The 27,247-nt window shown below is 44.6% G+C and overlaps 1 protein-coding gene across 1 annotated transcript in view; it reads left to right on the forward strand.

The window, feature by feature from the left end:
- The window catches only part of LOC144953569 (uncharacterized), a 41,309-nt gene extending 15,019 nt beyond the window's left edge, over positions 1-26,290 (forward strand). The window contains exons 3-4 of the mRNA XM_078884151.1: positions 14,371-14,389; positions 22,086-26,290. Of these exons, the coding sequence (XP_078740277.1) occupies positions 14,371-14,389; positions 22,086-23,073 (1,007 nt within the window). The 3' untranslated portion in view covers positions 23,074-26,290. The remainder of the gene's footprint in view (positions 1-14,370; positions 14,390-22,085) is intronic.
- Positions 26,291-27,247: the final 957 nt, after the last annotated feature.

Genomic DNA, 27,247 nt, shown 5'->3' on the forward strand with positions numbered 1-27,247 from the left:
GTCACCCTCACCCCTCCCCCGCTGCCTCCTCCCTTCCCACACAAAAGACAGCTAGAAGATAATTACTCACAAGCCTACTTGGGAAGTCATAAAATGTAATAATAAACGGCAAACCCAAAGGGGGGCTCATGATATTCTGCGGGAAATCCCCAGTTAGCTTCAAGAGAAGGGCTTCAACAAAGAAACAACCCACAGTAAAACGAATATAAGACGGAAACAGCAGGAGTCGCGTACCTCCCCCGACAGCGAAATCCACCTAAGGGCAGTTAATCATTACGAGTTGACGGGTTATTAAAAATACAACAGTAAAGTTCGAAGCTTAGCTATATCTTCAACCTCAGTATATATAAATATAACTTAATAATAAGAAGCACGGATCCTTGGCGATACAGATAGGGAACAAAGGTTAATAAACCCTCGGAATATCCTTGGTAACAACTATGGTATACCACAAATGTTGGTTAAGAATTAACCAAATAATTTATGAAACTGACACCTAGCGTCATTCAGAAGAGATACAATGCGAAATGTCAATCACACATGACCAAGATATGTATTCCACAGGATCAGAGCCTCACCAACCGCCTTCGTCTTCCAGTAGCTAACACAGCACATGGTAGCAGTGAATTATGTACGCAGGGAGGCACCGACCCCTTGTATATCAAATACCACGTGAGAATTCAAAACCGTGACGCGAGTGCTGTGAACGCTGCTCAAAACGTTCTTTGAGTTGCTTGCTGAGTCAAAACTGGAAAGTGGTACGGTACCAAGCTATACGAGGTGTAAACATTTTTTTGTTTAACTTCCAACCCGTCAGGAGATGACGAAATATATGGGGACAGCAAGAACGCAAGAACAGAAATCAGTACTGCGAGTGGCAGGCTCCGGGGATTTTATCGTGACTGGCAAATTGATAGGGAGCTCTGTATCGGCAGAAGCCACGCATCACGGAGAGTTTTTAAAACATTTTTGTGTCATTGAGAGAATCTGCCAGCCAAGGCTGGTATTCGCAGTCTTACAATACAAACATGGGGAAGAGTGCAGGAGAATTATTATTCCCGGTGGCTGTGTACAGCCAACACATCAGAGTGACAATAGTTCCGATTGTGCTCCTATCAAAGTCAACCCTGGGAGGGAAAACTGTTGCAACTGTTGTGTGGTTACTCTTGACACCACTGGAGACTCGGAGATCCACACGGAGACGGAGCTTCATGCAAGGGCTTGAGCCAGTTGTTTATTAACCACTCTTCACACGTCAGTACTGCACACTAACTGCTAACACTCCACCATCGACGCCTGCCCCCATTATGGTGCACGTCAGAACTCTGGCCTGCACGTGGAACTGTCTCCCATTATTCTATGCCCCGGCACGGCTTTCCCTCGTCTCTCCCGGGCGGGGGCACGCTGCCATCACCGCCCGGCGACGTGGTTGGGCTTCTCACCCTCTAGCCTTCCTTCGGCGGCGGCTGGGCTGTTCCCACTGCAGGCACACGTTCCTATCTCTACTCACACTCCACACCCCAGGGGAAGGGTACTGGGGATTCCTAGCACTCACACAGGCTACTCTAGCCTGGCACTAATTTCCCCCTACCCTGGGTCCCAACTTCCAACCTCACACCTTCCTGGCTCCCTGCAACGACCCGGAACACGTCACGGGTCCCACCCTAAATATCCCCGTGGGACATGACGTCACCATCCCACCCGCCGTGCATGACGTCACTCTCTGACGTCACTGCACCGGAGGGCGAGCATGACGTAATGTCATTATTTACAACTCTACATGACCCCCCCTGTGAAGAAAAAGCAGCCGTCTCGGCTGTCCACGTCCCCTCACATACAAACAACAACAATCCTAGACAACCGCAACAACAAACCAATCCTAAACCCCTACGCCAAGCATCAAAAACGCCACACAGCAACACACCACAACACCAAGCACCCAACTAACATCCCTATGAATAGCAAACCAAAAGCCCTAAGCCAACCTCTTCCTGGCCACAACATCACAACAACAATATAACACCAAATAACACTCGCACAAGCCAAAATGCAAAAAGAACAGAGGGAAAACCGTCCGAGAGGAACACAAAACCGGAGAGTCAAACTGAAAAAGTCCCTCCCAGCAGTGTCTCCAACGTCGAAACCCTCTCTTCAATCACGGGCCCCTCTCGCTCTCACCACCGATGCGCTCACCCGCTCTTCTTACTTCAATGTGGGGAGGGAGGCCCGTAATCACAGGGCTGCAGCGGCGCGCCGCCAGGCCGGCGCAGCACACAAGGCGCAAAAGGCGGGAACGCCGCCACCGCGAAAACACTGCCGCGGTGAAAATGGCGGGAACGCCGCTGTGGGAAGTGCGGGAACGCCAACACGTTGAAATGGTGGGAACGCCGCCGCCGCGGGAACGCTGGCACGTAAAAAATGGCGGGAACGGTGGCACGTTGAAATGGCGGGAACGCCGGGACGTTGAAGTGGCGGGAAACGCCGGCATGGTGCAAATGGCGGGAACGCCGGCGCTGTGAAACTGGCGGGAACGCCGCCGCAGTGAAATGCAGGAACGCTGGCACCGCCGAAACGGCGCGAACGCCACAGCTGCGTCATCTTGCAATTTCGCCATCACTCACCAACACCCGGCCACTCCCTTGCCACCAGCAGCTGGTCGAGTTGACGAGCGACGTCGCTCCAACTCGCCGTCGATGGCGACCAGCCCGGGCCCGCAGCCTCCTCCCATGCAGGCTGCAGTCGCCCATCCCCCAGGGCACATCACCGGGGCCCCGGACTCCGGGGTCGTCGCAGGGAGAGGCCAGGTGCAACCCACACCGTCCATCCGCACCTCCGGTTGGGTCTTGCACTTCGCTGCCAGCTTTTACACCATGGCACCGAAGGGTACAGCTTCAAATTAATCAGCGAAAGTTCAATGACCACTTCTACACCAAATGTTGTGTGGTTACTCTTGACACCACTGGAGACTCGTAGATGCACAAGGAGACGGAGCTTCATGTAAGGGCTTGAGCCAGTTGTTTATTAACCACTCTTCACACGTCAATACTGCACACTCACTGCCTACACTCCACCATCGACGCCTGCCCCCATTATGGTGCGCGTCAGAACTCTGGCCTGCACGTGGAACTATCTCCCATTATTCTACGCCCCGGCACGGCTTTCCCTCGTCTCTCCCGGGCGGGGGCACGCTGCCATCACCGCCCGGCGACGTGGTTGGGCTTCTCACCCTCTAGCCTTCCTTCGGCGGCGGCTGGGCTGTTTCCACTGCAGGCACACGTTCCCATCTCTACTCACACTCTACATCCCAGGGGAAGGGTACTGGGGATTCCTAGCACTCACACAGGCTACTCTAGCCTGGCGCTAATTTCCCCCTACCCTGGGTCTCAACAACCAACCTCACACCTTCCTGGCTCCCTGCAACGACCCAGAACACGTCACGGGTCCCACCCTAAATATCCCCGTGGGACATGACGTCACCATCCCACCCGCCGTGCATGACGTCACTCTCTGACGTCACTGCACCGGAGGGCGAGCGTGACGTAATGTCATTATTTACAACTCTACACAACCACTATTTGTGAAAGTGCCCCTTTAAATAACAACCCACGGGTGAAGTTTAGTTGAGGATCGGATCATAGACTGACACGGAACGATATAACTTGATCTGTAGCGTGTCCTCTGTGCAGCACGAGTTGTACAGACAACTGGAAGAGGACTCTCTTGTAGAGGTGGGGGGGAAACGACAGGCGCTGTCTCTCCAAGTTGCTCCACAGTCTACAAGGATCAACAGTGTCTGGTACCAAAGGGGGTGACGCGTGGCAACTAGTGGACGAGCTGCGAGCGGTGTCTGGCGACGGGATGATCGCGCACATCGACGCAGACGGAGCCGTGTTCGATACACGCAGACCCAGCGCCCCTGCTGGAGACCTGTGGTGTTTTCTGTACAAGGAACACTGGACCTCGGAAGCCGCCAACTCAACCGTTAGCAAGAAGACAACACACACCCACACACAACGCGCATATTACTTCTAAGATTGTTTCAAAAAGTTATCTTGGTTTCGAAAGGGTTGCCATCCCAAGGTGGTGCGTTAACTATTAGGTGATCATGAAAAGCATTGTTCTGTACATTGAGTTCCATTAATACAGTAGTTTAGAAGTATTTTGCAATTGATGACACGATAAACATTTATAAGCATCTATGTTACGAATCTACACACAGGAATACTATTGTGTTGAGATGTTTCTTTTGATCACAGAATCTTGCCCGCAAATTCATTGATGTCCCATTAGCCAATTGATAAGCATCTGTGAGCCAAACAGGCACACGAGCATGCATACTATTGCTTCAGGACATTTCGTTAATTGCATAATATTAATGAATTAATTGATGTCTACTTTTTTCTATTGGGCACATTTCTTTTGCATGCTTCGTATGCATATATATTTTTAAAGACTTTTCCTATCACCTTGTATGGTCGCGCTACTCTGAGGAGTTAGCCGATTGTTCTGTTACTCAGTTTTAACAAACGTAACCATTGAGGGTTAATTGTATGGCTCAATGAGTAGGACATCTTCAGCAGTACGGTGTTGACAATTCTGATCGTAAGTTTATTCGCATATTAGAGTGTTTTGAGATATTAAAGTTGCTTAACATAGAATAATCTGAGTAGTTCCTTTCTAGGTTCATGCGTAATAACCTTAATTATAAGAGCTGTATTCTGCAGTGAGATCTGAATTCTGAGACCTGACAGAATTACACTTAAACAGAATCAGTAAAAGTTAAAACGAGAATCACTGGATTATCACAATTGGCAATACAACCTTCGACATTGCATACATAGATATTCCATAATTTGCATAATTTTAAGAATTACACTTTTTATTGTATTATCACGATTGGTAATACATCCTCGACAACGAAGCTCAGTCATTTGCATAGTAGCATACATTTACATAATTCCAGATATTTGCGTTATGTTATAAAATGTCACACTTTTAATTGTATTATCACGATTGGTAATAGACCCCTATATAATGAAGCCGAGCCTAATTAGCATAAATGTGAATACTGTATGATAAATTTGCATAATTTAATACAATTCCATGTTCTTTATTTACTTTTTTCATTACACGATATTAAACAAGCACCCCAAGTGACAGCTGTCTCTGTATGGCATAAGGTGGCCCTGCACCAGCCCGCATGTGGGCATGAGTCTGTCAGTAGAGGGCGATGATTGTTGCATTATCTCAGTTGTGTAATTTGTGAGTAATGTTTCGAATTTGTCCAATTTTAACCACAATGCCAGCATACAATCGCCTACTCGTTTTGAATGACACAATAGTATTTTTTACAATCAACTGTTAAGCAGACGATGCATATTTGTAATTAATGTTCCTGGACGAATCAGGGATGCCTGTCGGATTTGAACCTTGAACTTCTACAACAAAAATAGAATGCACTCAATCTGAATGCTGCAGGTGTAGGCCTCATTCGACAGATCAACATGTAAATACGATATAACATGATGAAGTACATTTCAGTGCAGTAATTACATTTTGGCAATATGCCTATCGATAATTTAGAATTATAATTTTATTAATTATTGTCTGATTTTGTGCGTACATGTAACATTTTGCCTATCAGGGTCAAACATGGAATACGTCAATAATATAGGTTTTTGAGTTAGATCGCGTAAATATATAATTGTGTCATAAAACCTGCCACCACCCGACACGGCCAACAAGTACGGGTTGTCACGTCAACAGAACATGCTTGTCTCGGCCTCGCTGTGCGCTGCGTTGCACCGCTAGCTGAGTAGATAACCTCGCGTCCAATAAACACTCAGAGCCAGGGTGAACATCCGACTCCAAACGTCATTTATTGATTTTAACGAGGTAAAACTGGTGAGAAAACAGCATCTGTTAATACCTGGAAACACCAACACAATGAATGAACACCACAGCATCATAACATTGTCTTAGATAACATGTTTCTCAACAAAAGATCATGGATGGACCAGGCACCTACATTACCACTGAATAGCTATACAAGAGCATAAGCTACTGTGTTACATAAAGGCACCGTGTTATCACACTGCACCCCAGATGTACAGTACTACACACAACACTGCACTATGAATGAGACATTTTGTCATCCTTGCTCTGCAGATCACAATATAGTTACTTGGGTACAAGTTTTACTCGAATGATTAAATTACAAGTAACATTCACAATAAGGAAATTGCAGGCTTCGTTGTTAACTAGGCCTCGTATTTATCATAACAATTTAACAGCATTATAAAGGCATTTACATCATTATAACGATCATTATAACATTATAACAGCATTGCCAATATTATAAGAACATAAACGAACTTACAGACAATGCTTCTTAAAGTCCCACAATGGACAATTGCGGCTGGCTTCACTGGGACGCGATGTGTGCCGCCATCTTGAATTATGTGTGTAATGGCCGACGCCCGCGCGCGTGGTGGAGCGGGAATCTTAAATCGCAACTTCCTGGTCATGTGACCAAAATTAGTACCCCCCCCCCTCCCCATCTGCCGTGAGGCAAAACTCCTGCCGTGAGGCAGAACACTCCCCGTCTGGTATCTAAGAGATACCACCATTTATTTCCTATCTAAACAAATGTATAAAAACTTCAACGGGTCAACTTATTTGTCCATATCTTTGCGAGAGAGAAGTAGTACTGTCTCGACTATGGGCCTGACGAAAGTTCTTGCGACACCTTGTTTCGCAATCATAACCTCGACTTTTCGAACTTTTCCATCGGCACTTGGAATCGACTTGAGGATGCGGCCCATTGGCCACTTATTCCGTTTGGCTTGGTTGTTCTTCAGTAGGACGAGGTCACCTTCTTGGTTGTCTTGTCTGTTAGACTGCCACTTGTTGCGCACTTGGAGTGTCGCAAGGTACTCGTTTTTCCAGCGACGGCAGAATGTGTTCGCGAAGCTCTGCACTTGTCTCCATTGACGTCTGTAGAGGTCTGCAGTGCTGGCCTCCTCGGTAGGTGCTGTGAGCACGTTGGTCTTCTAGGTAAGAAGTGTAGCAGGAGTCAAGATGAATGGTGACTCCGGGTCGGTTGAGACGGGGATCAGGGGTCTTGAGTTAATTATGGCTGAGACCTCGGCCATGAGAGTGGTCAAGACCTCGTGAGAGAGCCGTGTGGACCCGACATCACATAACATGGAGTCGAGAATGCGTCGAGCAATCCCGATCATGCGTTCCCAGGCTCCACCCATATGCGAAGAGTGAGGAGGATTGAAGATCCATGTGCAGCCTTGGTCACAAAGGTATTTCCTGACAGAATCATCTTCGACATTCTCCGTATTGGTCTTAAGCTCTTTACATGCTCCAGTGAAATTGGTTCCACAATCAGACCGGAGTTGCTTGGCTGGCCCTCTGATGGCGAAGAATCTCCGGAGTGCATTTATAAAGCTTGAAGAGTCCATGGACTCGATGACTTCGATGTGCAATGCTCGTGTACTCATACAGGTGAACAGCACTGCCCAACGTTTGCTGTTCGCGAGCCCTCCTCTGGTGCGGCGGGAGATGACTGTCCATGGTCCGAACACGTAGATCCCTACAGAGGTGAAGGGAGGTTCCACACTGAGTCGATCGGCTGGGAGGTCTGCCATTTTCTGTTCTTCCTGTTTTCCACATAGCTTGCGACACCTGATACACTTGTGGATTGTGCTGGCGATGCACCTCTTTGCTCCAACGATCCACAGCCCTGCAGATCGGATTGCTCCTTCTGTGAAGTGCCGACCTTGGTGCTTGACCTTCTCGCGGTAGTGGCGCACAAGTAAGATTGCGATGTAGCTCAGGCTCGGAATTATGAGGGGGTTTCGTTCATTCTCATCTAATTTTGCATTCCCTAGCCGACCACCGATCCTGAGCAAGTCGTCTTTGTCAATTCTGGGGTTTAGCTTCCTGAGGGTGCTGACCATAGGAAGGTGTTCTCCCTTGTTGATGGCCTTGATCTCACTTGCATAATCTGCCTGTTGCACACAGGGGAAGATTGATTTCCTTACTCTGGAAAGCTCATCTTCAGTGCGTGGCACTGTGCAGTGATGCCATCCATTGCAGCTACCAGTGGTGCCTCTCATCGGTCGCACATTTGTTACGAAAGTTGTCACTTGAGGACGAATTTCCTTGTCTGACTCGGGCTCTATGAGTCCAAAGGTCTCTTTGGTAGTACATGGGCCACGGTCACGTCGTAAGAGGAATTCTGCACCCGTCAGCCAGATGGTTTGCTTCAGCAGAGATGCAGGGACGGACCTAGTTGCGAGATCTGCTGGATTCTGGTCAGTTGGAACGTAATTCCATTGCTCCGGCTGCGTCGATCTGATGCGTTCCACCCGGTTGCTGATGTAGGTGTAGAACCTTCTGGTTTGGTTGTTTATGTAGCCTAGTATGACCTTACTGTCCGTGTAGAACTTGACCACATCCAGTTTAATGTCCAATTCGTCTAAGATCAGTTCCGCCATTTCTGTAGCTAGAACAGCTCCACACAGCTCGAGCCTTGGGATGGTATGTTTTGGTTGCGGGGCCTTGCCGTGGAACTCCTTCCAGGATTCCCACTCGGACGACAGCTCCGGGTCTAGGAACGGAGAGGCCACGGCCGCAGCGACTACCGCCACGACCACCAGCAGAGCGACGAGCAGTAGCTTCGTCTTTGGCTTCCTCTTGTCAGTCAGGACTGGCTTGGAGAAACGTGTAGGAACAAAATCCAGTGAAGACAGTAGATGTACGAGCGAAGTTGTGGTCAGCATGGTGGTTTCTGTGTAAGTCTGCACGGTACAGCCTTCACTTCTCTCTTTGAGTTTCTCTTCCAGCGTGAATAGGTTGGGGCACGGCTTGAAGAGCGACGTGCGTCTATTCATGAGCACACTTGTTCTGAATGTGCTAATGTGACTTTACCGAAAGAACCAAAGAATAATTCCTGCAGTCACGAAAGCATTTTGTTGCTATTTGTTTTATACCTGATGAAGATTGCTTGTGTTGCAATCGAAACGTCGTAGTATGCTATTATTTAATTTATTATTTTATCTTTATACGTGACTTTACCGAAAGAACCAAAGAATAATTCCTGCAGTCACGAAAGCTTTTTGTTGCTATTTCTTTTATACCTGATAAAGATTGCTTGTGTTGCAATCGAAACGTCGTAGTATGCTATTATTTAATTTATTATTTTATCTTTATACGTGACTTTACCGAAAGAACCAAAGAATAATTCCTGCAGTCACGAAAGCTTTTTGTTGCTATTTCTTTTATACCTGATGAAGATTGCTTGTGTTGCAATCGAAACGTCGTAGTATGCTATTATTTAATTTATTATTTTATCTTCATACGTGACTTTACCGAAAGAACCAAAGAATAATTCCTGCAGTCACGAAAGCTTTTTGTTGCTATTTCTTTTATACCTGATGAAGATTGCTTGTGTTGCAATCGAAACGTCGTAGTATGCTATTATTTAATTTATTATTTTATCTTTATACGTGACTTTACCGAAAGAACCAAATAATAATTCCTGCAGTCACGAAAGCTTTTTGTTGCTATTTCTTTTATATCTGATGAAGATTGCTTGTGTTGCAATCGAAACGTCGTAGTATGCTATTATTTAATTTATTATTTTATCTTTATACGTGACTTTACCGAAATAACCAAATAATAATTCCTGCAGTCACGAAAGCTCCGAAATTGAGATTAATGTGGTCTGGTTTGTGTGTTCCATCGAGACAAACATCACCTACGATGACCCATCCTAGGTCGAGTCTCTGGGCGTAGGGAGCGTCGTGAGGTCCATTGCGTTGATCGCCAACCTTGTGGACTCTCAGCATGCCCCTGCCGAGCAGAAGTAAAATCTGTGCCGCGTGATCCAAAGGCGGGATGAACTCTGCTATGGGTTTCAGGTGTGGGTGTTGACGTGCGACTTCGGGCGTGGGAATCTCACTCCTGTCGTCCGGAATCTCATTGCACTCTGTCACCGTAGGAAGAGCTAGCTTCATGGTGCTATCCATGGTTTCCACCATGAGGCCGCTCGCTCTTCTTCACGCTGTCTCCATAAGTTCTGAGCATGTTCTGAGCGTGTTTGGAAAGGAATTCCCACCTACGCTTTGCTGATCAAAGAACTCTGACCGTCCCATAGACTTGTTGCTCTGGTCGTCCATTATGGCATACTTCCTTACTGCCCTTTCAGGATGTCCTTTGGGATACACTCGGACGAGGCATATCTTTGAGCAAGATTTTCCTTTGAAGCCTTCTCCACAGACTTCTGTGCATTTGGTTGTGATTGACGAAGTGAGTGCGGTGGTCTCGCCTTGCTCCCCGCCGGGCTCTGCTTCGGGATCAGAAGCCTTAGTGCCACTGGGTTTGGAGTAAAATGTGTGCAGAGCAGTTGCGTGTTTGTCACTGCCACATTCCTCGCACTTGATATCTGCCTTGTAATTCCTTGCAAGGTGGTTTGTAGAAGCACAGCATTTGAAGCACACTCCAAATTCTTTCAGCATGTTCTTCCGCTCTTCCAATGGCTTCCTCCTGAACTCACGGCATTTCTGGAGGGAGTGGGGTTTATCATGCAATGGGCATTGCTTCTCTGGATCCTCTATCTTTATGTTTGTGGTGGTTGCCTGGACGGAGTTTGCGAATGTCGTATGAGAGACCTCAGTCTTGTGTACGGAAATTGGCACTCTCGCTGTTCCTCGTTTCGCCATTGCTCTTTCCATGTTTGGGAGATCTGGACTGGAAATCCCCGTGGTGCCAAACATGAAACTCGGGTCATTTCTGGTCTTAACCAGGTTGCGGATAAACTTTGAGAAAAAAGAGAATGGGGGGAATGCAACCTGATGCTCTGACTTGTATCTTGATCCCGCTGTTCTCCATTTTTCCTGCACGTCAAATGGCAATTTCTCTACGATAGGGTTCACGCCATGGTAGGTATTCAAGAAAATGAGACCTGGTAAGTAGGGGTCAGCCTGGGCTGATTCAGGCTCCATCAAAAAATCTCCAAGCTCTCGTAACCTTTTATTGTCCCTACCAGAGATTTTTGGAAAGTTCTGCAACTTCTTGAAGAGAGCCTTCTCAATAGTTTATGGGCTACCATAGCACTCCTCGAGCCTCTCCCAAACCACATGCAGGCTTCAGGAGGAAAGGGGGGGAAGGGAAGGTCACCGAAGGTTATAAGGTTTCAAAAATGGGCGTGGCACAAGAGCTCCGCCGGCACAGTGAAGTGGATGGGATGCTGTTCCCTGGGGTAAGAAAACAACACAAATCAAGTCATAACTTAACCTGTGCTCCATTGACAAGAAATCTAATCATGACCCAAAGTGGGTGATTCCATCTATACAATGTTGCCGAGTTTATAACCATTATCTCGGTTGAAATTGTGTCTGTATATATGGATGGCTTCATGAACGAATCTTTGTTGATAGCCAGTGGGCTTGCAAAGTACCATCATCTTTGAGAAATTAATTTCGTGTGAACCAGCCGCTTTAAAATAATGATCAGCCACGGCAGAAGTATTGGTCCTACAGTGTTTCAAATCTGCCTTATGCTCATGAACACGGTCCGAGGCATGTCGCTTAGTTTCCCCAATGTAACTGCTGCCGCAGATACAGCTTAATTTGTAGATGCCGGGATATTGCATGTCAGACATCTTGTCCTTCACAGATGGGATCAGATCACGAATTTTTTTTACTATATTAAATCGGACCTGGATCGTGTGTTTGTTCATGATTTTGGAAAGATTTTTGGTTACCCCTGCTATGTATGGCATGATGCACCAGATACACCCCTTCAAAATGAGGCTTTATGTAATGCAGCTATAACTGTAATTACCCCTTCAGGCTGGCAGGTGTCACCCTGTAATTACAGATGTAAAACATACTATTGTGTCATTCAAAACGCATGTTGGTGTCATGGTAAATATTTGGGTTATTCCAAACATTCAGAAATTACATAATCGAGATTGCACATCAATCATCGCCCCCTACTGACAGACTTATGCCCACATGCAGGCTGGTGCAGGGCCACCTGATGCCACACAGGAGGAACTGCCACTTGGAGGTGCTCTTCGAGTGTTTGTGATGAGATATGATACAAAACTCCGAGTTGCTGAGGCGATTGAGCAAACACCATATAAATGCTAATATTAATATAAAATTCGTAAATGCTTGGGAGCTTATTGGCTCTGGCTCCTGGTTAGAGATCTACCCAACCCACAGGTCAACAAATACTGGCCCCTCTTACTCTGCAGGTTGAACCTAGCAATTGAGTGTTCAACTTCACATTCTTTCATTAAAGGCCTGTGACAAAGGTGAATCTATTGGGGCTTCATAGTCTCAAGCTTACACATCTACCAGGTCTCCATTTGAATGTGTATTGTCTAAGAAGTCCACCCACAGCTCTACTTCCACGTAATATCCTCTTTGGTTATTTCGGTAAAGTCACGTAGGTATAAAAATAAAAGAAATCACGACGTTTCGGGCGCAACACAAGCGTCCGTCATCAGGTGGGAAAGCATGGCCTGCTGCTGATGCAGACTTTTTTAAAGGTTTGAAATGGGTGTAGCCCAAGGGTTATAAAGGAGTGGCTGGGTCGAGTGATGTTAATGTGAGAAATTAGCATGTAACTGGGCACTGAAGTAGCTATGATACTTTGAGAAATTAGCCTGATGTTAAAGTTAGAAATGAGCCTTTAACTGGGCACGGAAGTAGCTATGATAATGTGAGAAATTGGCATGATGTTAATGTGAGGAATTAGCATTAACTGGGCACGGAAGTGGCTATGTTAAAGTGAGAGAATAGCATGAAATAACAGCTGACATAGGCAGGTAGGATGGAAACATCACAGTAAGTTAAGACTTTGCGTGGTTAATACCGTCCTTCCAATGATTGCTCAGTTTGTACCCATCATCTCGGTTGAAGTTGTGTCTGTGTTTATATATCTGAATGGCTTCATGAACAAATCTCTGAAGGTAGCTGGTCGATTTGCAAAGTACCTCCGTCTTGGAAAAATCTATTTCGTGTAAGCCCAAAGCGTTAAAACAATGATTGGCAACGGCCGATGTATTGGTCCTACCGTGTTTCAGATCTGCCTTGTGTTTACGAACGCGGTCCGAGATATGTAATTTCGTTTCCCCAATGTAACTGCTTCCACAACCACAACTCAGTTTGAAGACACCAGTGTACAGCATGGCAGGAATCACATCCTTTACAGATGGGATTAAATCACGGATTATGTGTACTGTGTTGAAACGAACCTCGATCCTGTGTTTTTTCTACATACTACTTGGAGTTGTCTCGCTCTGTATAAGTCAGAATTCTCCTCCTGCTTCACGTTGCCTCCATCGATGTGAAGGTCTGATTTTGGAGTTGATTCTTCATCTTCACAATTTACCTTCACTTCTTTGCTCTTCTTCTTGGTTCTTTCGGTATTACTGCTAACCCTAACCCTACCTCCTCCCTTTGTTGCTGCTAATCCTACATAATGCACGGGAATAATATGACTTTGAGACCCCCCCCTCCTACGCATTCCACAAGTAGTGACTAATCCCATATCTGCATTTGCCATAAATATGCAAAATTCATCTTGATATGCAAATTTCTTTGTCAAGGCGCTCTTCCCCCCTAACCCCCCAGCTTAAATATACGCTGCCAAATTTCGATTTAAAGCTTTCGTGACTGCAGGGATTCATCTTCTTGGTTCTTTCCGCTGCGGGTCTCCTGCCACCGTTCTCCCATTCACATGTTTAATTGCTTCTACATACTATTAACATTCCCTCCCTTTGCTAATGCTACCCCCTGCCCCTCCCTTTGGTGCTGCTGATCCTGCATAATGCATGGGCATAATATGACTTTGAAACCCCCCCGCCCACCTCCTACGCATTTCCCATGAATATGCTGAATTCCTCTTGATATGCACATTCTTCTGTTAAGGCGCTCTTCTTACACCTCCAACTCAGCTTATATATAAGCTCCTAGCTTGGCAGTGTCTCATTCTTCACCTGAAGACGGCTGCTTGCGTTGTAGCCGAAACGTCGTGAGAATTATTTTATTGTGTTTTATTTGTATTATTTTATTACTTCCCTTCTACGTGACTTTACCGAAAGAACCAAGAAGATACGCTGCCAAGTTTGGTGGTGTTCATTCAGACGCTGTCTTTCCGACAGACCTGTTCTTCACCTGAGGACGGCTGCTTGCATTGTGGCCGAAACGTCGTGAGAATTTTATTATTTTATTATTATTTATTTTTATTATTTTATTATCTCCCTTCTACGTGACTTTATCGAAATAACCAAGAAGATTCTAGATTTGAAGCTTTCGTGACTGCAAGGAATCATCTTCTTAGGTTTTTTCGGTAAAGTCACGTATTTTACTTTCTACGTGACTTTACCGAAAAAACCTAAGAAAACCAAGAAGATGGATCCCTGCAGTCACGAAAGCTTTAAATCAAAATGTACTGCTCTTCCCCGGCACTTCTTCACTTTCACCTTCGTCTCTTCATATTTCACCTTGATACTTTTAAAGTGTAAATGCTGGGATTTTCTTCTAGTTCTTGTTTCATGAGGGATGATTGCAGCACTTTGACTTTGACAAGTCGATTTCAGACTCCACTCCTTGGGGATCTTCTGATGCCTGTACAGAATGCACTTGAAGAGTTTCTCTTCTATGTGTGTTCTCTGGTGTTTCTTAAGAGCAGATTAATCTGAAAATGCCTTCCTAAACACACTGCACTTGAAGGGCTTTTCTTCTGTGTGTGGTCTCTGATGGCTGACTTTATTAATCCCTAAGGGGCTGTCCATAAATTACGTCACGCGATTTTGGACGGTTTTTGACCCCCCCCAACCATCGTCACTCGGCATCACAAAAAGTCAGACCACCCCTCAAATATGACGTCACGAAGCTCTGCCCCCCCCCAAATAAAACACGCTTCAAATCGCTATAAATTATTGTCATTGTAGTGCGTATTTAATGTGGAGCTGCACTCTGATGTTGTAGGAGAAAACATGTATTAAAAGTCTTCTATTTAATAAATGTTTCAAGTAGAATGTCTTGTCTATATTTATTTAAAGTTGCGCATTTTGATGTGACGTCACATTTCTCAACCCCCCCCCCGTCACACATCGTGACAAATATCTGACCCCCCCCCCCCCAGGTGCGTGACGTCATTTATGGACGGCTCCGATGTGCACGTTAAGGCCACGTGAAGTTTCGATTTAAAGCTGTCGTGACAGGGATTCATCTTCTTAGTTCTTTCGGTAAAGTCACGTAGAAGGGAAGTAATAAAATAATAAAAATAAAACATAATAAAATAATTCTCACGACGTTTCGGCCACAACGCAAGCAGCCGTCCTCAGGTGAAGTGTCGAACGCCCGCCGGCAGGAGGTGACAGGACAAACTCAGGTGCGATGGGTCGACTGAGATGACTGGCCGATGCGCCACCTGTGCTCCCTACTGTGCCAACAGTGTACACACATACACAGTGGACACAGTTTGTACGCACACACAGTGTATACACAGTTTGTACACACACAATAATGTTCACGTTGTTGTTGAGCTCACGCACCCAAGGGGTCAATGTTCAAGAGAGGGATTAATGGAATAGGAATCTTAATACACTTGAACTCTAACCTCGTTCGATGACGTCACCATTGCATTACCTCATCAGAGTGAAACGCGAGGGGGAGGTGTACCCCGCTAGTGACGTCATGTCACCTCGTGCTGCCGCGTGACGTCACGAGATACCAGGAAGCTGCCGATCCGCGCGCGCTCACTGAGATCCGTGGTGAGAAGTTCACATCGTGGTTGTTGTTGTTGTTGTTTACCCAGGTAGAGCCTCGCTCCTCCCTCGTAGGGATATCAATTGAATAGCAGCGAGCATGGAATCGATGTCCAGGTTGGAACATTACAACGCGGGGCCTAGCCATGTGGGGCCTTGCCTCCTACCCTCGCCTGATTGCATTTGATTTAATTCTCTGCTTAAGTTTAATTTGTCTTCACCTGGCTCACTACTTTGAAACTTTGTTTCTTTTAATTATTTATACAGTTTTATTTTTCCAGGCATAGCTCACTTGAACTATTCTGCTCTTTTTCAGAAGCGACCTGCCCACAACAAAGTGGCTTATCAACATGTGGAAATGAATATCGGTCAAATACTCTAAACGCGTGGTGATGTTGTCTCTTAAGGTGCAGAGGAAAACCGGAGGATCCGGAAGAAATTCCACGCGACCACGGGGAGAGAGACACGCAAACTCCAATATACATTCGTAATACAGGTTTGTTTGGGTTAGATCGCGTAAATTTTCACGGTGTCGTTAAACCCGCCACCACCCGACACAGCCAACTAGTAAGGGTTGTCACATAAACAGAATGTGGTCAGTTCGTCACTAGTACAGCACACCGCTTGTGTGTTGGAGAGCCAAGCCACAACATTTACCATCAGAATACGGCGTTCGCCAGTAATTGCCACCAGCTTCAACAGGCGACAGCCAAATGTTGTGGCTTGGCTCTGTGGGAATATAAATTAGGTCGCTGGGTTTATAGCACAGCACGCTAACCATTGCACTGCCACTTTTCACTCATGCACAAACATCATCGGAAGTATTGTATTCAGTAATAACTAAGTTACTCGGTTCGCACAAGTCTGAGTAATCAAACATTAAGAGTAATGTCTTGCAATGCTGGCTTTATTAGAATTATTGAAATCTGGCAATTAAGTCTGTAAATGTGTGTATATTGTCATGGGTTCTTGGTTGTATTATACAATCACAGGGCTTGTTTGTTTAATCATGAGGACAGCTTTTAAATTTGTTGCACTTGGAGAGCTTAAGGATAGACAATGTTGGATGTTTTGCCATCTGATGGGTTTAATCGAATGAAGCTTCAATTTTGGCATATATGTCGACAGCAGTTTGGCGAGGAAGGAAATTGCAGCCATCATCCACTTCCCAGAAAATCAGTCGACATTGAAGAGCATAATTGGATCGGTGTGTTTCATTTCTGTGTAGGGTATTTGGTCTTCAGTTGCAAGGCGATGCCTTGAGTGACATGTTGTTCAGCAGTCAGAAAGACAGCGACTTAAGATGGTGCGAATACATTTAAGCGGTACTCATGTTGACCATGTGGAGTTTAGTGGAGCATGTGTTTCCACAGCAATAGGACTTGCATCTTGGTGTTGATGACATTTTTGCAGTGCTGGTGAGCCTGTCTAGTATTGTCAGACATGCAAGTAGATCTGTGGTAATGTAGGTAGGTCATTAGCTAGTGGCAGCAGACTGCCAATGCGATTATGTACCTGGCCCTGCACTTTAAATGTGGGCATGTAGCCAGATGTCGTGATGAGTTGGTTGGTGCCAAAATATAGAACTTATGCTTTGGAATTGGCTTGCATCGGTAGTGTTGGCAGGTATAAATACATGAATAGGCTCGGGATGGTCATTAATTGTAGACAGCTGAACCATGGTACTGTTGCAAGCATAGCCCTGTAGGTTCTCCTTTCCATGTCATTGCATGGCAGTAGCTGCAAGAAGTAGACATGGAACCAATGGCAGGACATTATTTGGCTGTAGGTGCAGCCATGGCAGCACTGGCAGCATGCTGTCTTGTTTCTTGGTGTTCAGGAGTGGCATTATCAATAGGTGCAGACATCGCAGCCCTGGCAACATGCTCTTCTTAGTGTTCAGGAGATTCATTAGCTGTAGGTGCAGCACAGGCAGCATGCTGTCTAACTTTGTGTTAAGGAGTTTCATTATTTCTAGGTGGAGCCATTGCAGAACTTGTACCAATCGCATAAATGATTGTAATCGGCTTTGAAGAGAAGCGCACATTTTTTGCTAGGAACAGTATAGGTGGAGGTTAAAGTTAATAAGCATGAAGAGTAAATAGTGAGTGTGTGAGTGAATGCAATATAGATTTGTAGGTATAAAACTTATAAAATCACGACGTTTCGATTGCAACACAAACAATCAACATGATCAGGTGGGGAAACCAGAGCAATACATTTTTTTGCTGAAATGGGAGAGAGAGTTGCCATGGTAAGAGGTTATATAGGTAAGAAAGGGGGGAGGGGCAAGGGGGGAGAGGGTTGGTTGGCGGTGTGGGGTAGGGGGAGGGCGAGCGCTGCGTGGTATAGTAGTACCCGGCAGATAGGATAGACGACAACCAATACAAAGCAGTTAGGGTTTTACCTCGTTAGTAACATCCTTCCAATGATTGCTCAATTTGTATCCATCTTCTCGGTTGAAGTTATGTCTATGTTTATATATCTGGATGGCTTAATGAACAAACCTTTGATAGTAGCCCGAAGGTTTGCAGAGTACCTTGGTCTCGGAAAAAAACCAATATGCGAGCCCACAGCATTATAACAATGATCAGCCACAGCAGAGGTATTGGTTCTACCATGTTTCAGATCTGCCATGTGTTCGCGAACACGGTCTGAGATGTGTCGTTTCGTTTCCCCAATGTAACAGCCACCACAGGTGCAACTTAATTTGTCAACTCCAGGATATTGCATGTCAGGAATGACATCCTTCACAGATGGGATTAGATCACGGATTTTGTGTAATGTATTGAATCGGACCTGGATCTTGTGTTTGTTTAAGATTTTGGAAATCTTTTTGGTAACACCTGCTATGTATGGTAACGTGATGGTTTTGATCGGAGTCTCAGTGGGTTGTTTCTCCATGGTTTGAGAAGCAGCTTTGCGAATAATGCGGTCCGAGTACCCATTCATCTTGAGGGCCTGGTGTACGGGTTCCAGTTCACTGGCTAGGTAGTGTTGGTCAGAAACGCAGTGGGCCCTATGGTGTAGTGTTTTGATGAGGGAATTCTTCTGTGCTGGGTTGTGGTGGGAATCAGGTTTCAGATAGGAATCTGTGTGGATGGATTTCCTGTAGACAGAGTGTCCCAACAAGCCATTCGGCCTCTTCTCAAACAAAACATCCAGGAATGGTAGCTTACCATCCTTCTCCACTTCCATGGTGAATTTGATGGATGGGTGTCTGGAATTAATGTGGTTGAGAAATTGGTTCAATGCTGACAGGCCACGTGGCCAAATGACGAAAGTGTCATCTACATATCTCAAGGAAGGACGTAGGGTGGATGTCTGGATGGCATCTGTTTTAAATTTCTCCATGAAAACATTCGCTATCACTGGTGATAAGGGGGGACCCATGGGGGTACCTTCATTTTGTTTGTAGAAAGTACCATTCCAGGTGAAGTAAGTATTGGTAAGGCAGTGCCTAACCAGAGTAGGAACATCAGGATTCAGTCCATGTTGGACTACATCTTCAATTATTGCTAAGGTGTCAGGCACAGGAACCTTGGTGAACAGAGAGACTACATCAAAGCTGACGTGAAAATCATCTGGGGACAGTGAAATGCCCTTTATTAGAGAGACCAAGTGAGCTGAGTTACGTACTGCTGAGGTAGTCTTGCCAGTGAATGGAAGCAAGGTCTCAAACATAAAATGGGCCTGTTTGTAGGTAGGTGAGTTGATAGTGGAAACGATCCTGATGTTCCTGCTGCTGTATTTTCTGTCTATTGACTACAGCAGAGGTGGATGGATTTTCACCAGAAACTAGATCTCTGCACTCTTAATTAACGCCTATAGTACCATAAAAAGGCTTGGTTTCTTCGGGTAGCTATTTGATTACATAATCAATGCCTCAGCTCTCATTTGAGGATTTGTTTGATTTTGGGCATCCCCGTCTATAGTTGCGTGACCAAGAGTCGGAGCCATTTCCTGTTCAACTTAGCTTTTGACAGAAATTCACCCTGGCCCCATGCATTACATTACATAGCATCTTCAATAACTATGTAGTTTGAGAAGATCCCAATGGTCATTTCAAAACCATTGCATTCGTTAGGGTTACAATGATACGCGAATCGATGCCTGGTTATAATTAAAGGATCGTTCCCTACTGGTCAACCATGTTACATCTGCTGATGATCTGGTAATGGCTACTTAATGAGATGGAATTAGGGAATCTTGTTCTGTGGCTTGATAATTCTATCATGAAATGGGGCCTTGCAAATGTTCCACAAAAAATCACCTGCCTGGGAATTGAATGTCATCAACAACTGCTCCTGCTCAACTCTCCATTAATAATCATGCAGTTCTACATGTGTTGGAGGAGCTCCCATACTTGGTTAATGTGTTCACGACCAGCTCTGGTTTGGCAGCCAAAGTATCACTTAAAATTAGTTTAGCAGCATTCTTTCATTAGACTGTGTAACACTGTGTTTGGTACTGGCAAAGGAGGTCCCATGAGGTCGATGCTCACCCCGAGCTCTCATTACTCTGATGGTGCATTGTCTTGGTGCTGTATGCCTTTTGGCGTCCTCTGGTCTAACACCGTTTGAGACGAGGCTCAAAAGAACGCTGTCTCTGGTGTGGACCAATCAGTTTAAAGACAATACATATATTATCAGCGTTTTTTTTGCATTCTGACCACAAGCATTGTGGTTAATGCAGACATGATTCCTTGTAAAAGGTTTCAGTTTGGTGTTTTAACATTTTAACACCTGTTTTGTTGCCAGAAAAAAAGGGGAAAACCTATTATCATGTGTGGAAGGTGCCTACACTTTTGCTCCATACAAAGCTGTGAGTTCTAAATTTCAAATTTTCGTGACTGCAAGGATCCATACTCTTTGGTTTATTCGGTAAAGCTGTGAGTGTCCATCGCCAAGGTCTAGTCCATATGAGACAAATTTAAAGCCACTTACATGGCGTTCAATTGCACCAATCATGGTATTAGCACTGATAAGGTTACTTCCAATACTTCCAATTCTTCATGAATAGTGTATGTTTTTTTTCTAATATGTTATAATGATCCATGTTAAATGTACGTGTATTTAAGAGTTTATCTTTGTAGGGAGTGGTGGTGCGGTTATTTCACTGCATTATGAACTCAACAAATAGATTGATTATTGCCAATAGCAAACACGATTGATAAGTGAAAGCTGAACTTGATTGATCTGAAATTAATTACATGGTGAAGTGAGGAAGCAATAATACAGAGCAGATGAAGGCGGCCAGGCATGGTTCTGGACACGCAACCACCTTTTTACCATGCCAGTGTGTGACAGTGTCAAGTTTGTATTTGCAGTAAAGTATATTAACCATTGAGCAAGGAGGTAAACATCAAAAGAATAGTTTATTTTAGTTTTCCTCTGGAACTTTTTCTGAGAATGGATACGGTCAGGAAAATATCTCTGCACATATGCAGCTGAAGTTAGATTTGTTCATCCGAGCATTCAATCAAATCTGAGCCTGGCTTCACACCTGGAAGTTTCGATTGAACATTAATTTATGCACCTCCATGTGGCGATGTCCGAGAACTCCCTAGCTTACATTTAAAAGCAAATTTCTTACATTGACATGCTAATCTCTCACAATACAATGGCCACCCCCACAACTTAGTTTATCAAGATTGATCCTATCTTACGTTTATATGCAAATCTCATCTCTTGCCCCGCCCACTGTCCCTTGGGCTCCTCCCATCTCAAACCTTTATAAATCGCTGCCTTCGCAGCGCTGCTGCCATATATTCTTTCCTACCTCAGCAGCTCTCACATGATGACAATTGCTTGTGTTGCGATCGAAACGTCGTGATATTTATTATTTTTATTATTTTATTATATTTTTCCCATTTATGTGCCTTTACCAAAAGACCCAAAGAATATTAATTTATGCATTTATGCATAATACAAAGTATTATTTTCAACACCCTTCGCTATGTTAGCTGAATTTTTCTAAATTGTGTGCTTGGAGTTTTGGGTAAACATTCATTTCTAAGATACTAGGGCTTCCGGGCAGGTTTCTGACAACTTGCCCTCTCATTGTGTGCCTTTACAGCCCATGTGATATTAATAAGTCTAGACGTGCAATTCAAGGGTGACTGTATGTATTAATTCCTCTCTGCCTCGATACTGATGTAGATGGTATGGATATGTTTTTCTCTCTGCAGCTGACGCTTGTTCTGCAGAATTGGCCTGATGGAGCAAAGGCACTCAGCGCAGCTCGGTACAAAAAGGAAACATTGCGACCAGTATGCAAACAGCACGGATCGTACTGAAAATTTGACACAGCACCAGAGAACTCTCACAGGAGAGAAACCCTTCAGGTGTAGTGTGTGTGGGAAGGCATTTTCAGATTCATCTGCTCTTAAAAAACACCAGAGAACACACACAGGAGAGAAACCCTTCCGGTGCACTCTGTGCGGGAAGCTGTTTGCAGTGTCATCACATCTTCGAAGACACGAGAGAACGCACACAGGAGAGAAACCCTTCAAGTGCACTGTGTGCGGGAAGGCGTTTACACGGTCATCACATATTGAAAAACACCAGAGATCACACACAGGAGAGAAACCTTTCAAGTGCAGTTTGTGTGAGAAGGCATTTTCAAGTTCATTTAATCTTAAAATACACCAGAGAACACACACAGGAGAGAAACCCTTCAAGTGCACTGTGTGTGGGAGGACATTTTCAATTTCATTTTATCTTAAAATGCACCAGAGAACACACACAGGAGAGAAACCCTTCAGGTGCATTCTGTGTGGGAAGGCGTTTGCACAGGCATCAGGTCTTCATAGACACCAGAAGACACACAGGCATCAGAACATCCCCAAGGAGTGTAGTCTGAAATCGACTTGTGAAAGTCAAAGTGCTGCAATGAGCCCATCCCTCCTGATAAAAGAACCAGAAGTAAATTCCAGCTTGGACACTATGAAATGTATCAAGGTGAAATGTGAAGTGATGGTGACGAGCGAAGAAGTGAAGGTAAAATGTGAAGAAGTGATGGTGAAGAGCGATGAAGTGAAGGTGAAATGTGAAGAAGTGATGGTGAAGAGCGAAGAAGTGACGGTAAAATGTGAAAATGAATATTCAACTCCCAAATCGCACCTTCACATTGATGGAGGCAACGTGAAGCAGGAGGAGAATTCTGACTTTGAGGCAGAGCATGGCAACTCCGAGCAGTTTGTGGAAGTGGAGGTGTGGGTGGACTTCTTAGACAATACAAAGTCAAATGGAGACCCTGTAGATGTGTAAGCTTGACAATGAAGCTCCAATAGATTCACCTTTGTCACAGGCCTTTAATTAAAATAATGTGAAGTTGAACACTCAATTTCCAGGTTCAAACCTGCAAAGGACGAGCGGCCAGTATTTGCGGACCTGCGGGTTGGGTAGATCTCTATCCAGGAGCCAGAGCCAATAAGCTCCCAAGCATTCACAATGTTTTCATAATACTATTAGCATTTATCTGGTGCTTGCTTAATCGCCTCAACAACTCGAAGTTTCACATCTCATCACAAACACTTGAACAGCATGTTGTATATATGCTTTTTTCTAAAATTTATGTTAAGAGTGATTCTGCCTATTTTAATGCGAAATATGTCAATCACACGCGATAATCAGAGCTTCACCAACCGCCTTTGTCTTCCAGTAGCTAACAGCACATCGTAGCAGTAAATTATGTATGCAGGGGGCGCCTCCCCCTAATATATCAAATACCACGCAAGAATTCCAAACTGTGATGTGAGGGCTGTGAACTCTGCTCAAAACATACTTTGAGTCGCTTGCAGAGTCAAAACTGCAGAAATTGGTACGGTTCTAAGCTATAAGAGGTGTACATTTTTTTACTTCCAACCCGTGTTGAGAGGATGGAAAACATGGCGACAGCAAGCACACCCGTGCACAATAGGTCACGACTTCAAAGTCAGTGCCCCTTTTTGAGAGAGACCGCAAGTCTGATACGAAAAATTGTAACACTTCGAACTCGTGATGGGAGCGTGGGGAACACTGCCAAAAATGTGAATGGATACATGGCGGTAATAAAGACATCCGGACAACAAACAGCCCAAGCGACTTCAAAAGGAAAACAGCTACCCCTTTGTGAGAAGAAAAATCCTGAGGTGGAACAATTACAGATAAGCAAGAACAGAAATCAGTACTGCCCAAAGAATCACCTAACTGCAACTGTGGAGAAGTCCAAACCATCAAGCATATCACCGATGAATGCTCCATCCTGGCAGTATAACTGAAATACACACTGCGTCAACCACATTGGCCTGGATGAGGAACCTTTTCATTCATTTATGACGATCATTAAAAATAAAACTTTTGCTTTTCACAATGCCATACGAAAAACAAAGTACTGCGAGTGGCAGGCTCCAGGGATTGCCCTCGTGACTAGCAAATTCATAGGGTGCTCTGCATCAGCAGAAGCCACACATCACGGAGAGGTTTATTTCTGCATCATTGACAGAGGCTGCCAGCCAAGGCTGGTGCTCGCAGCATTACAATACAAACGTGGGGAAGAGTGCCGTAGCATTACTATTCCCGGTGGCGATGTTGTGGTGTACAGCCAACACGTACGATCATAATGACAATCGTTCTGATTGTGCTCCGATCAAAGTCAACCCTTCGAGGGAAAACTGGTGCAACCACTTCTTGAGAGTGCCCCTTTAAATTGCAACCCACAGGCGAAGTTTAGTTGAGGGTCGGGTCAGAGACTGACACGGAATGATATAACTTGATCTGTAGCGTGCCTCTGTGCAGCACGAGTCGTACAGACAACTGGAAGAGGTCTCTTGTAGAGGTGGGGGGGGAGGTGAGACGACAGGCGCTGTCTCTCCAAGTTGCTCCACAGTCGACAAGGATCAACAGTGTCTGGTGCCAAGGGGGGTGACGCGTGGCAACTAGTGGACGAGCTGCGAGCGCTGTCTGGCGACGGGATGATTGCACACATCGACGCAGACGGAGCCATCATCCCTGCCAGCACGGGCACCACCGACAGCGTGACCATCGTGCCGACTCGGCAACCACCGCAGCCGTGGAGAGAGACTGAGCAAGCAGCCGAGAGCGCCGTGTTCGACACACGCAGACCCAGCGCCCCTGCTGGAGACCTGTGGTGTTTTCTGTACAAGGAACACTGCACCTCGGAAGCTGCCAACTCAACAGTTAGCAAGAAGACAACACACATCCACACACAACGCGCATATTGCTACTAAGATTATTTCAAAAAGTTATCTTGGTTTCGAAAAGGGTTGCCATCCCAAGGTGGTGCGTTAATTATTAGGTGATCATGAAAAGCATTGTTCTGTACATTGAGTTCCATTAATACAGTCGTTTAGAAGTATTTAGCAATTCATTGATGACACGATAACATTTATAGGCATCTATATTACGAATCTACACACAGGAATACTATTGTGTTGAGATGTTTCTTTTGATCACAGACTCTTGCCCGCAAATTCATTGATGTCCCATTAGCCAATTGATAAGCATCCGTTAGCCAAACAGGCACACGAGCATGCACACTATTGCTTCAAGACATTTCGTTAATTGCATAATCTTAATGAATTCATTGATGTCTACTTTTTTCCATTGGGCACGTTTCTTTAGCATGTTTCGTATGAATATATATTTATAAGGATTTTTCCTATCGCCGTGTATGGTCGTTAGCCGATTGTTCTGTTACTCAAGTTTTAACAAACGTAACCATTGAGATTAATTGTATGGCTCAATGAGTAGGACATCTTAAGGAGTACGGTGTTGACAATTCTGATTGTAAGTGTACTCGCATTAGAGTGTTTTTAGATATTAAAGTTGCTTAACAGAATAATCTGAGTGGTTCCTTTCTAGGTTCATGCGTAATAACCTTAATTATAAGAGCTGTATTCTGCAGTGAGATCTGAATTCTGAGACCTGACAGAATTACACTAAAACAGAATCAGTAAAAGTTAAAACGAGAATCGCTGGATTATCACAATTGGCAATACAACCTTCGACATTGCATACATTGATATTCCATAATTTGCATAATTTTAAGAAATTACACTTTTTATTGTATTATCACGATTGGTAATACATCCTCGACAACGAAGCTGAGTCATTTGCATAGTGGCATACATTTACATAATTCCAGATATTTGCGTTATGTTAGAAAATGTCACACTTTTCATTGTATTATCACAATTTGTAAAACACCCCTAGATAATGAAGCCGAGCCTAATTTGCATAAATGTGAATACTGTATCATAATTTAATACAATTACATGTTCTTTATTTACTTTTTTCATTACACGATATTAAACAAGCACCCCAAGTGGCAGCTGCCTCTGTGTGGCATAAGATGGCCCTGCACCAGCCCGCATGTTGGCATGAGTCTGTCAGTAGAGGGCGATGATTGTTGCATAATCTCAGTTGTGTAATTTGTGAGTAATGTTTCTAATTTGCCAAATTTTAACCACAATGCCAGCATACAATCGCCTACTCGTTTTGAATGAGGCAATAGTATTTTTTACAATCAACTGTTAAGCAGACGATGCATATTTGTAATTAATGTTCCTGGACGAACCAGGGATGCCTGTCGGATTTGAACCTTGAACTGCAAAAAAAATAGAATGCACTCAATCTGAATGCTGCAGGTGTAGGCCTCATTCGACAGATCAACTTGTAAATATGATATAACATGATGAAGTACATTTCAGTGCAGTTATTACATTTTGGCAATATGCCTATCGATAATTTAGAATTATAATTGAATTAATAATTGTCTAATTTTGTGCGTACATGTAATATTTTGTCTATCAGGGTTAAACATGGAATACGTCCATAATATAGGTTTTTGAGTTAGATCGCGTAAATATATAAATGTGTCGGTAAAACCCGCCACCACCCGACACGGCCAACAAGTAAGGGTTGTCACGTCAACAGAACATGCTTGTCTCGACCTCGCTGTGCGCTGCGTTAAACCGCTAGCTGAGTAGATAACCTTGCATCCAATAAACCCTCAGAGCCAGGGTGAACATCCGACTCCAAACGTCATTTATTGATTTTAACGAGGTAAAACTGGTGAGAAAACAGCACATACAGCATCTGTTCATATCCAGAAACACCAACACAATGAATGAACACCACAGCATCATAACATTGTCTTAGATAACATGTTTCTCAACAATAGATCCTGGATGGACCAGGAACCTACATTACCACTGAATAGCTATACAAGAGCATAAGTTACTGTGTTACATACTGTGTTACATAAAGGCACACTGCACCCCATATGTACAGTACTACACATAACACTGCACTATGAATGAGACATTTTGTTATCCTTGCTCTCCAGATCGCAATATAGTTACTTGGGTACAAGTTTGACTCGACTTATTAAATTACAAATAACATTCACAATAAGGAAAGTTGCAGGCTTCGTTGTTAA

The sequence above is a fragment of the Lampetra fluviatilis genome, chromosome 78, assembly GCF_964198595.1.
Source record: "Lampetra fluviatilis chromosome 78, kcLamFluv1.1, whole genome shotgun sequence".
NCBI lineage: Eukaryota > Metazoa > Chordata > Hyperoartia > Petromyzontiformes > Petromyzontidae > Lampetra > Lampetra fluviatilis.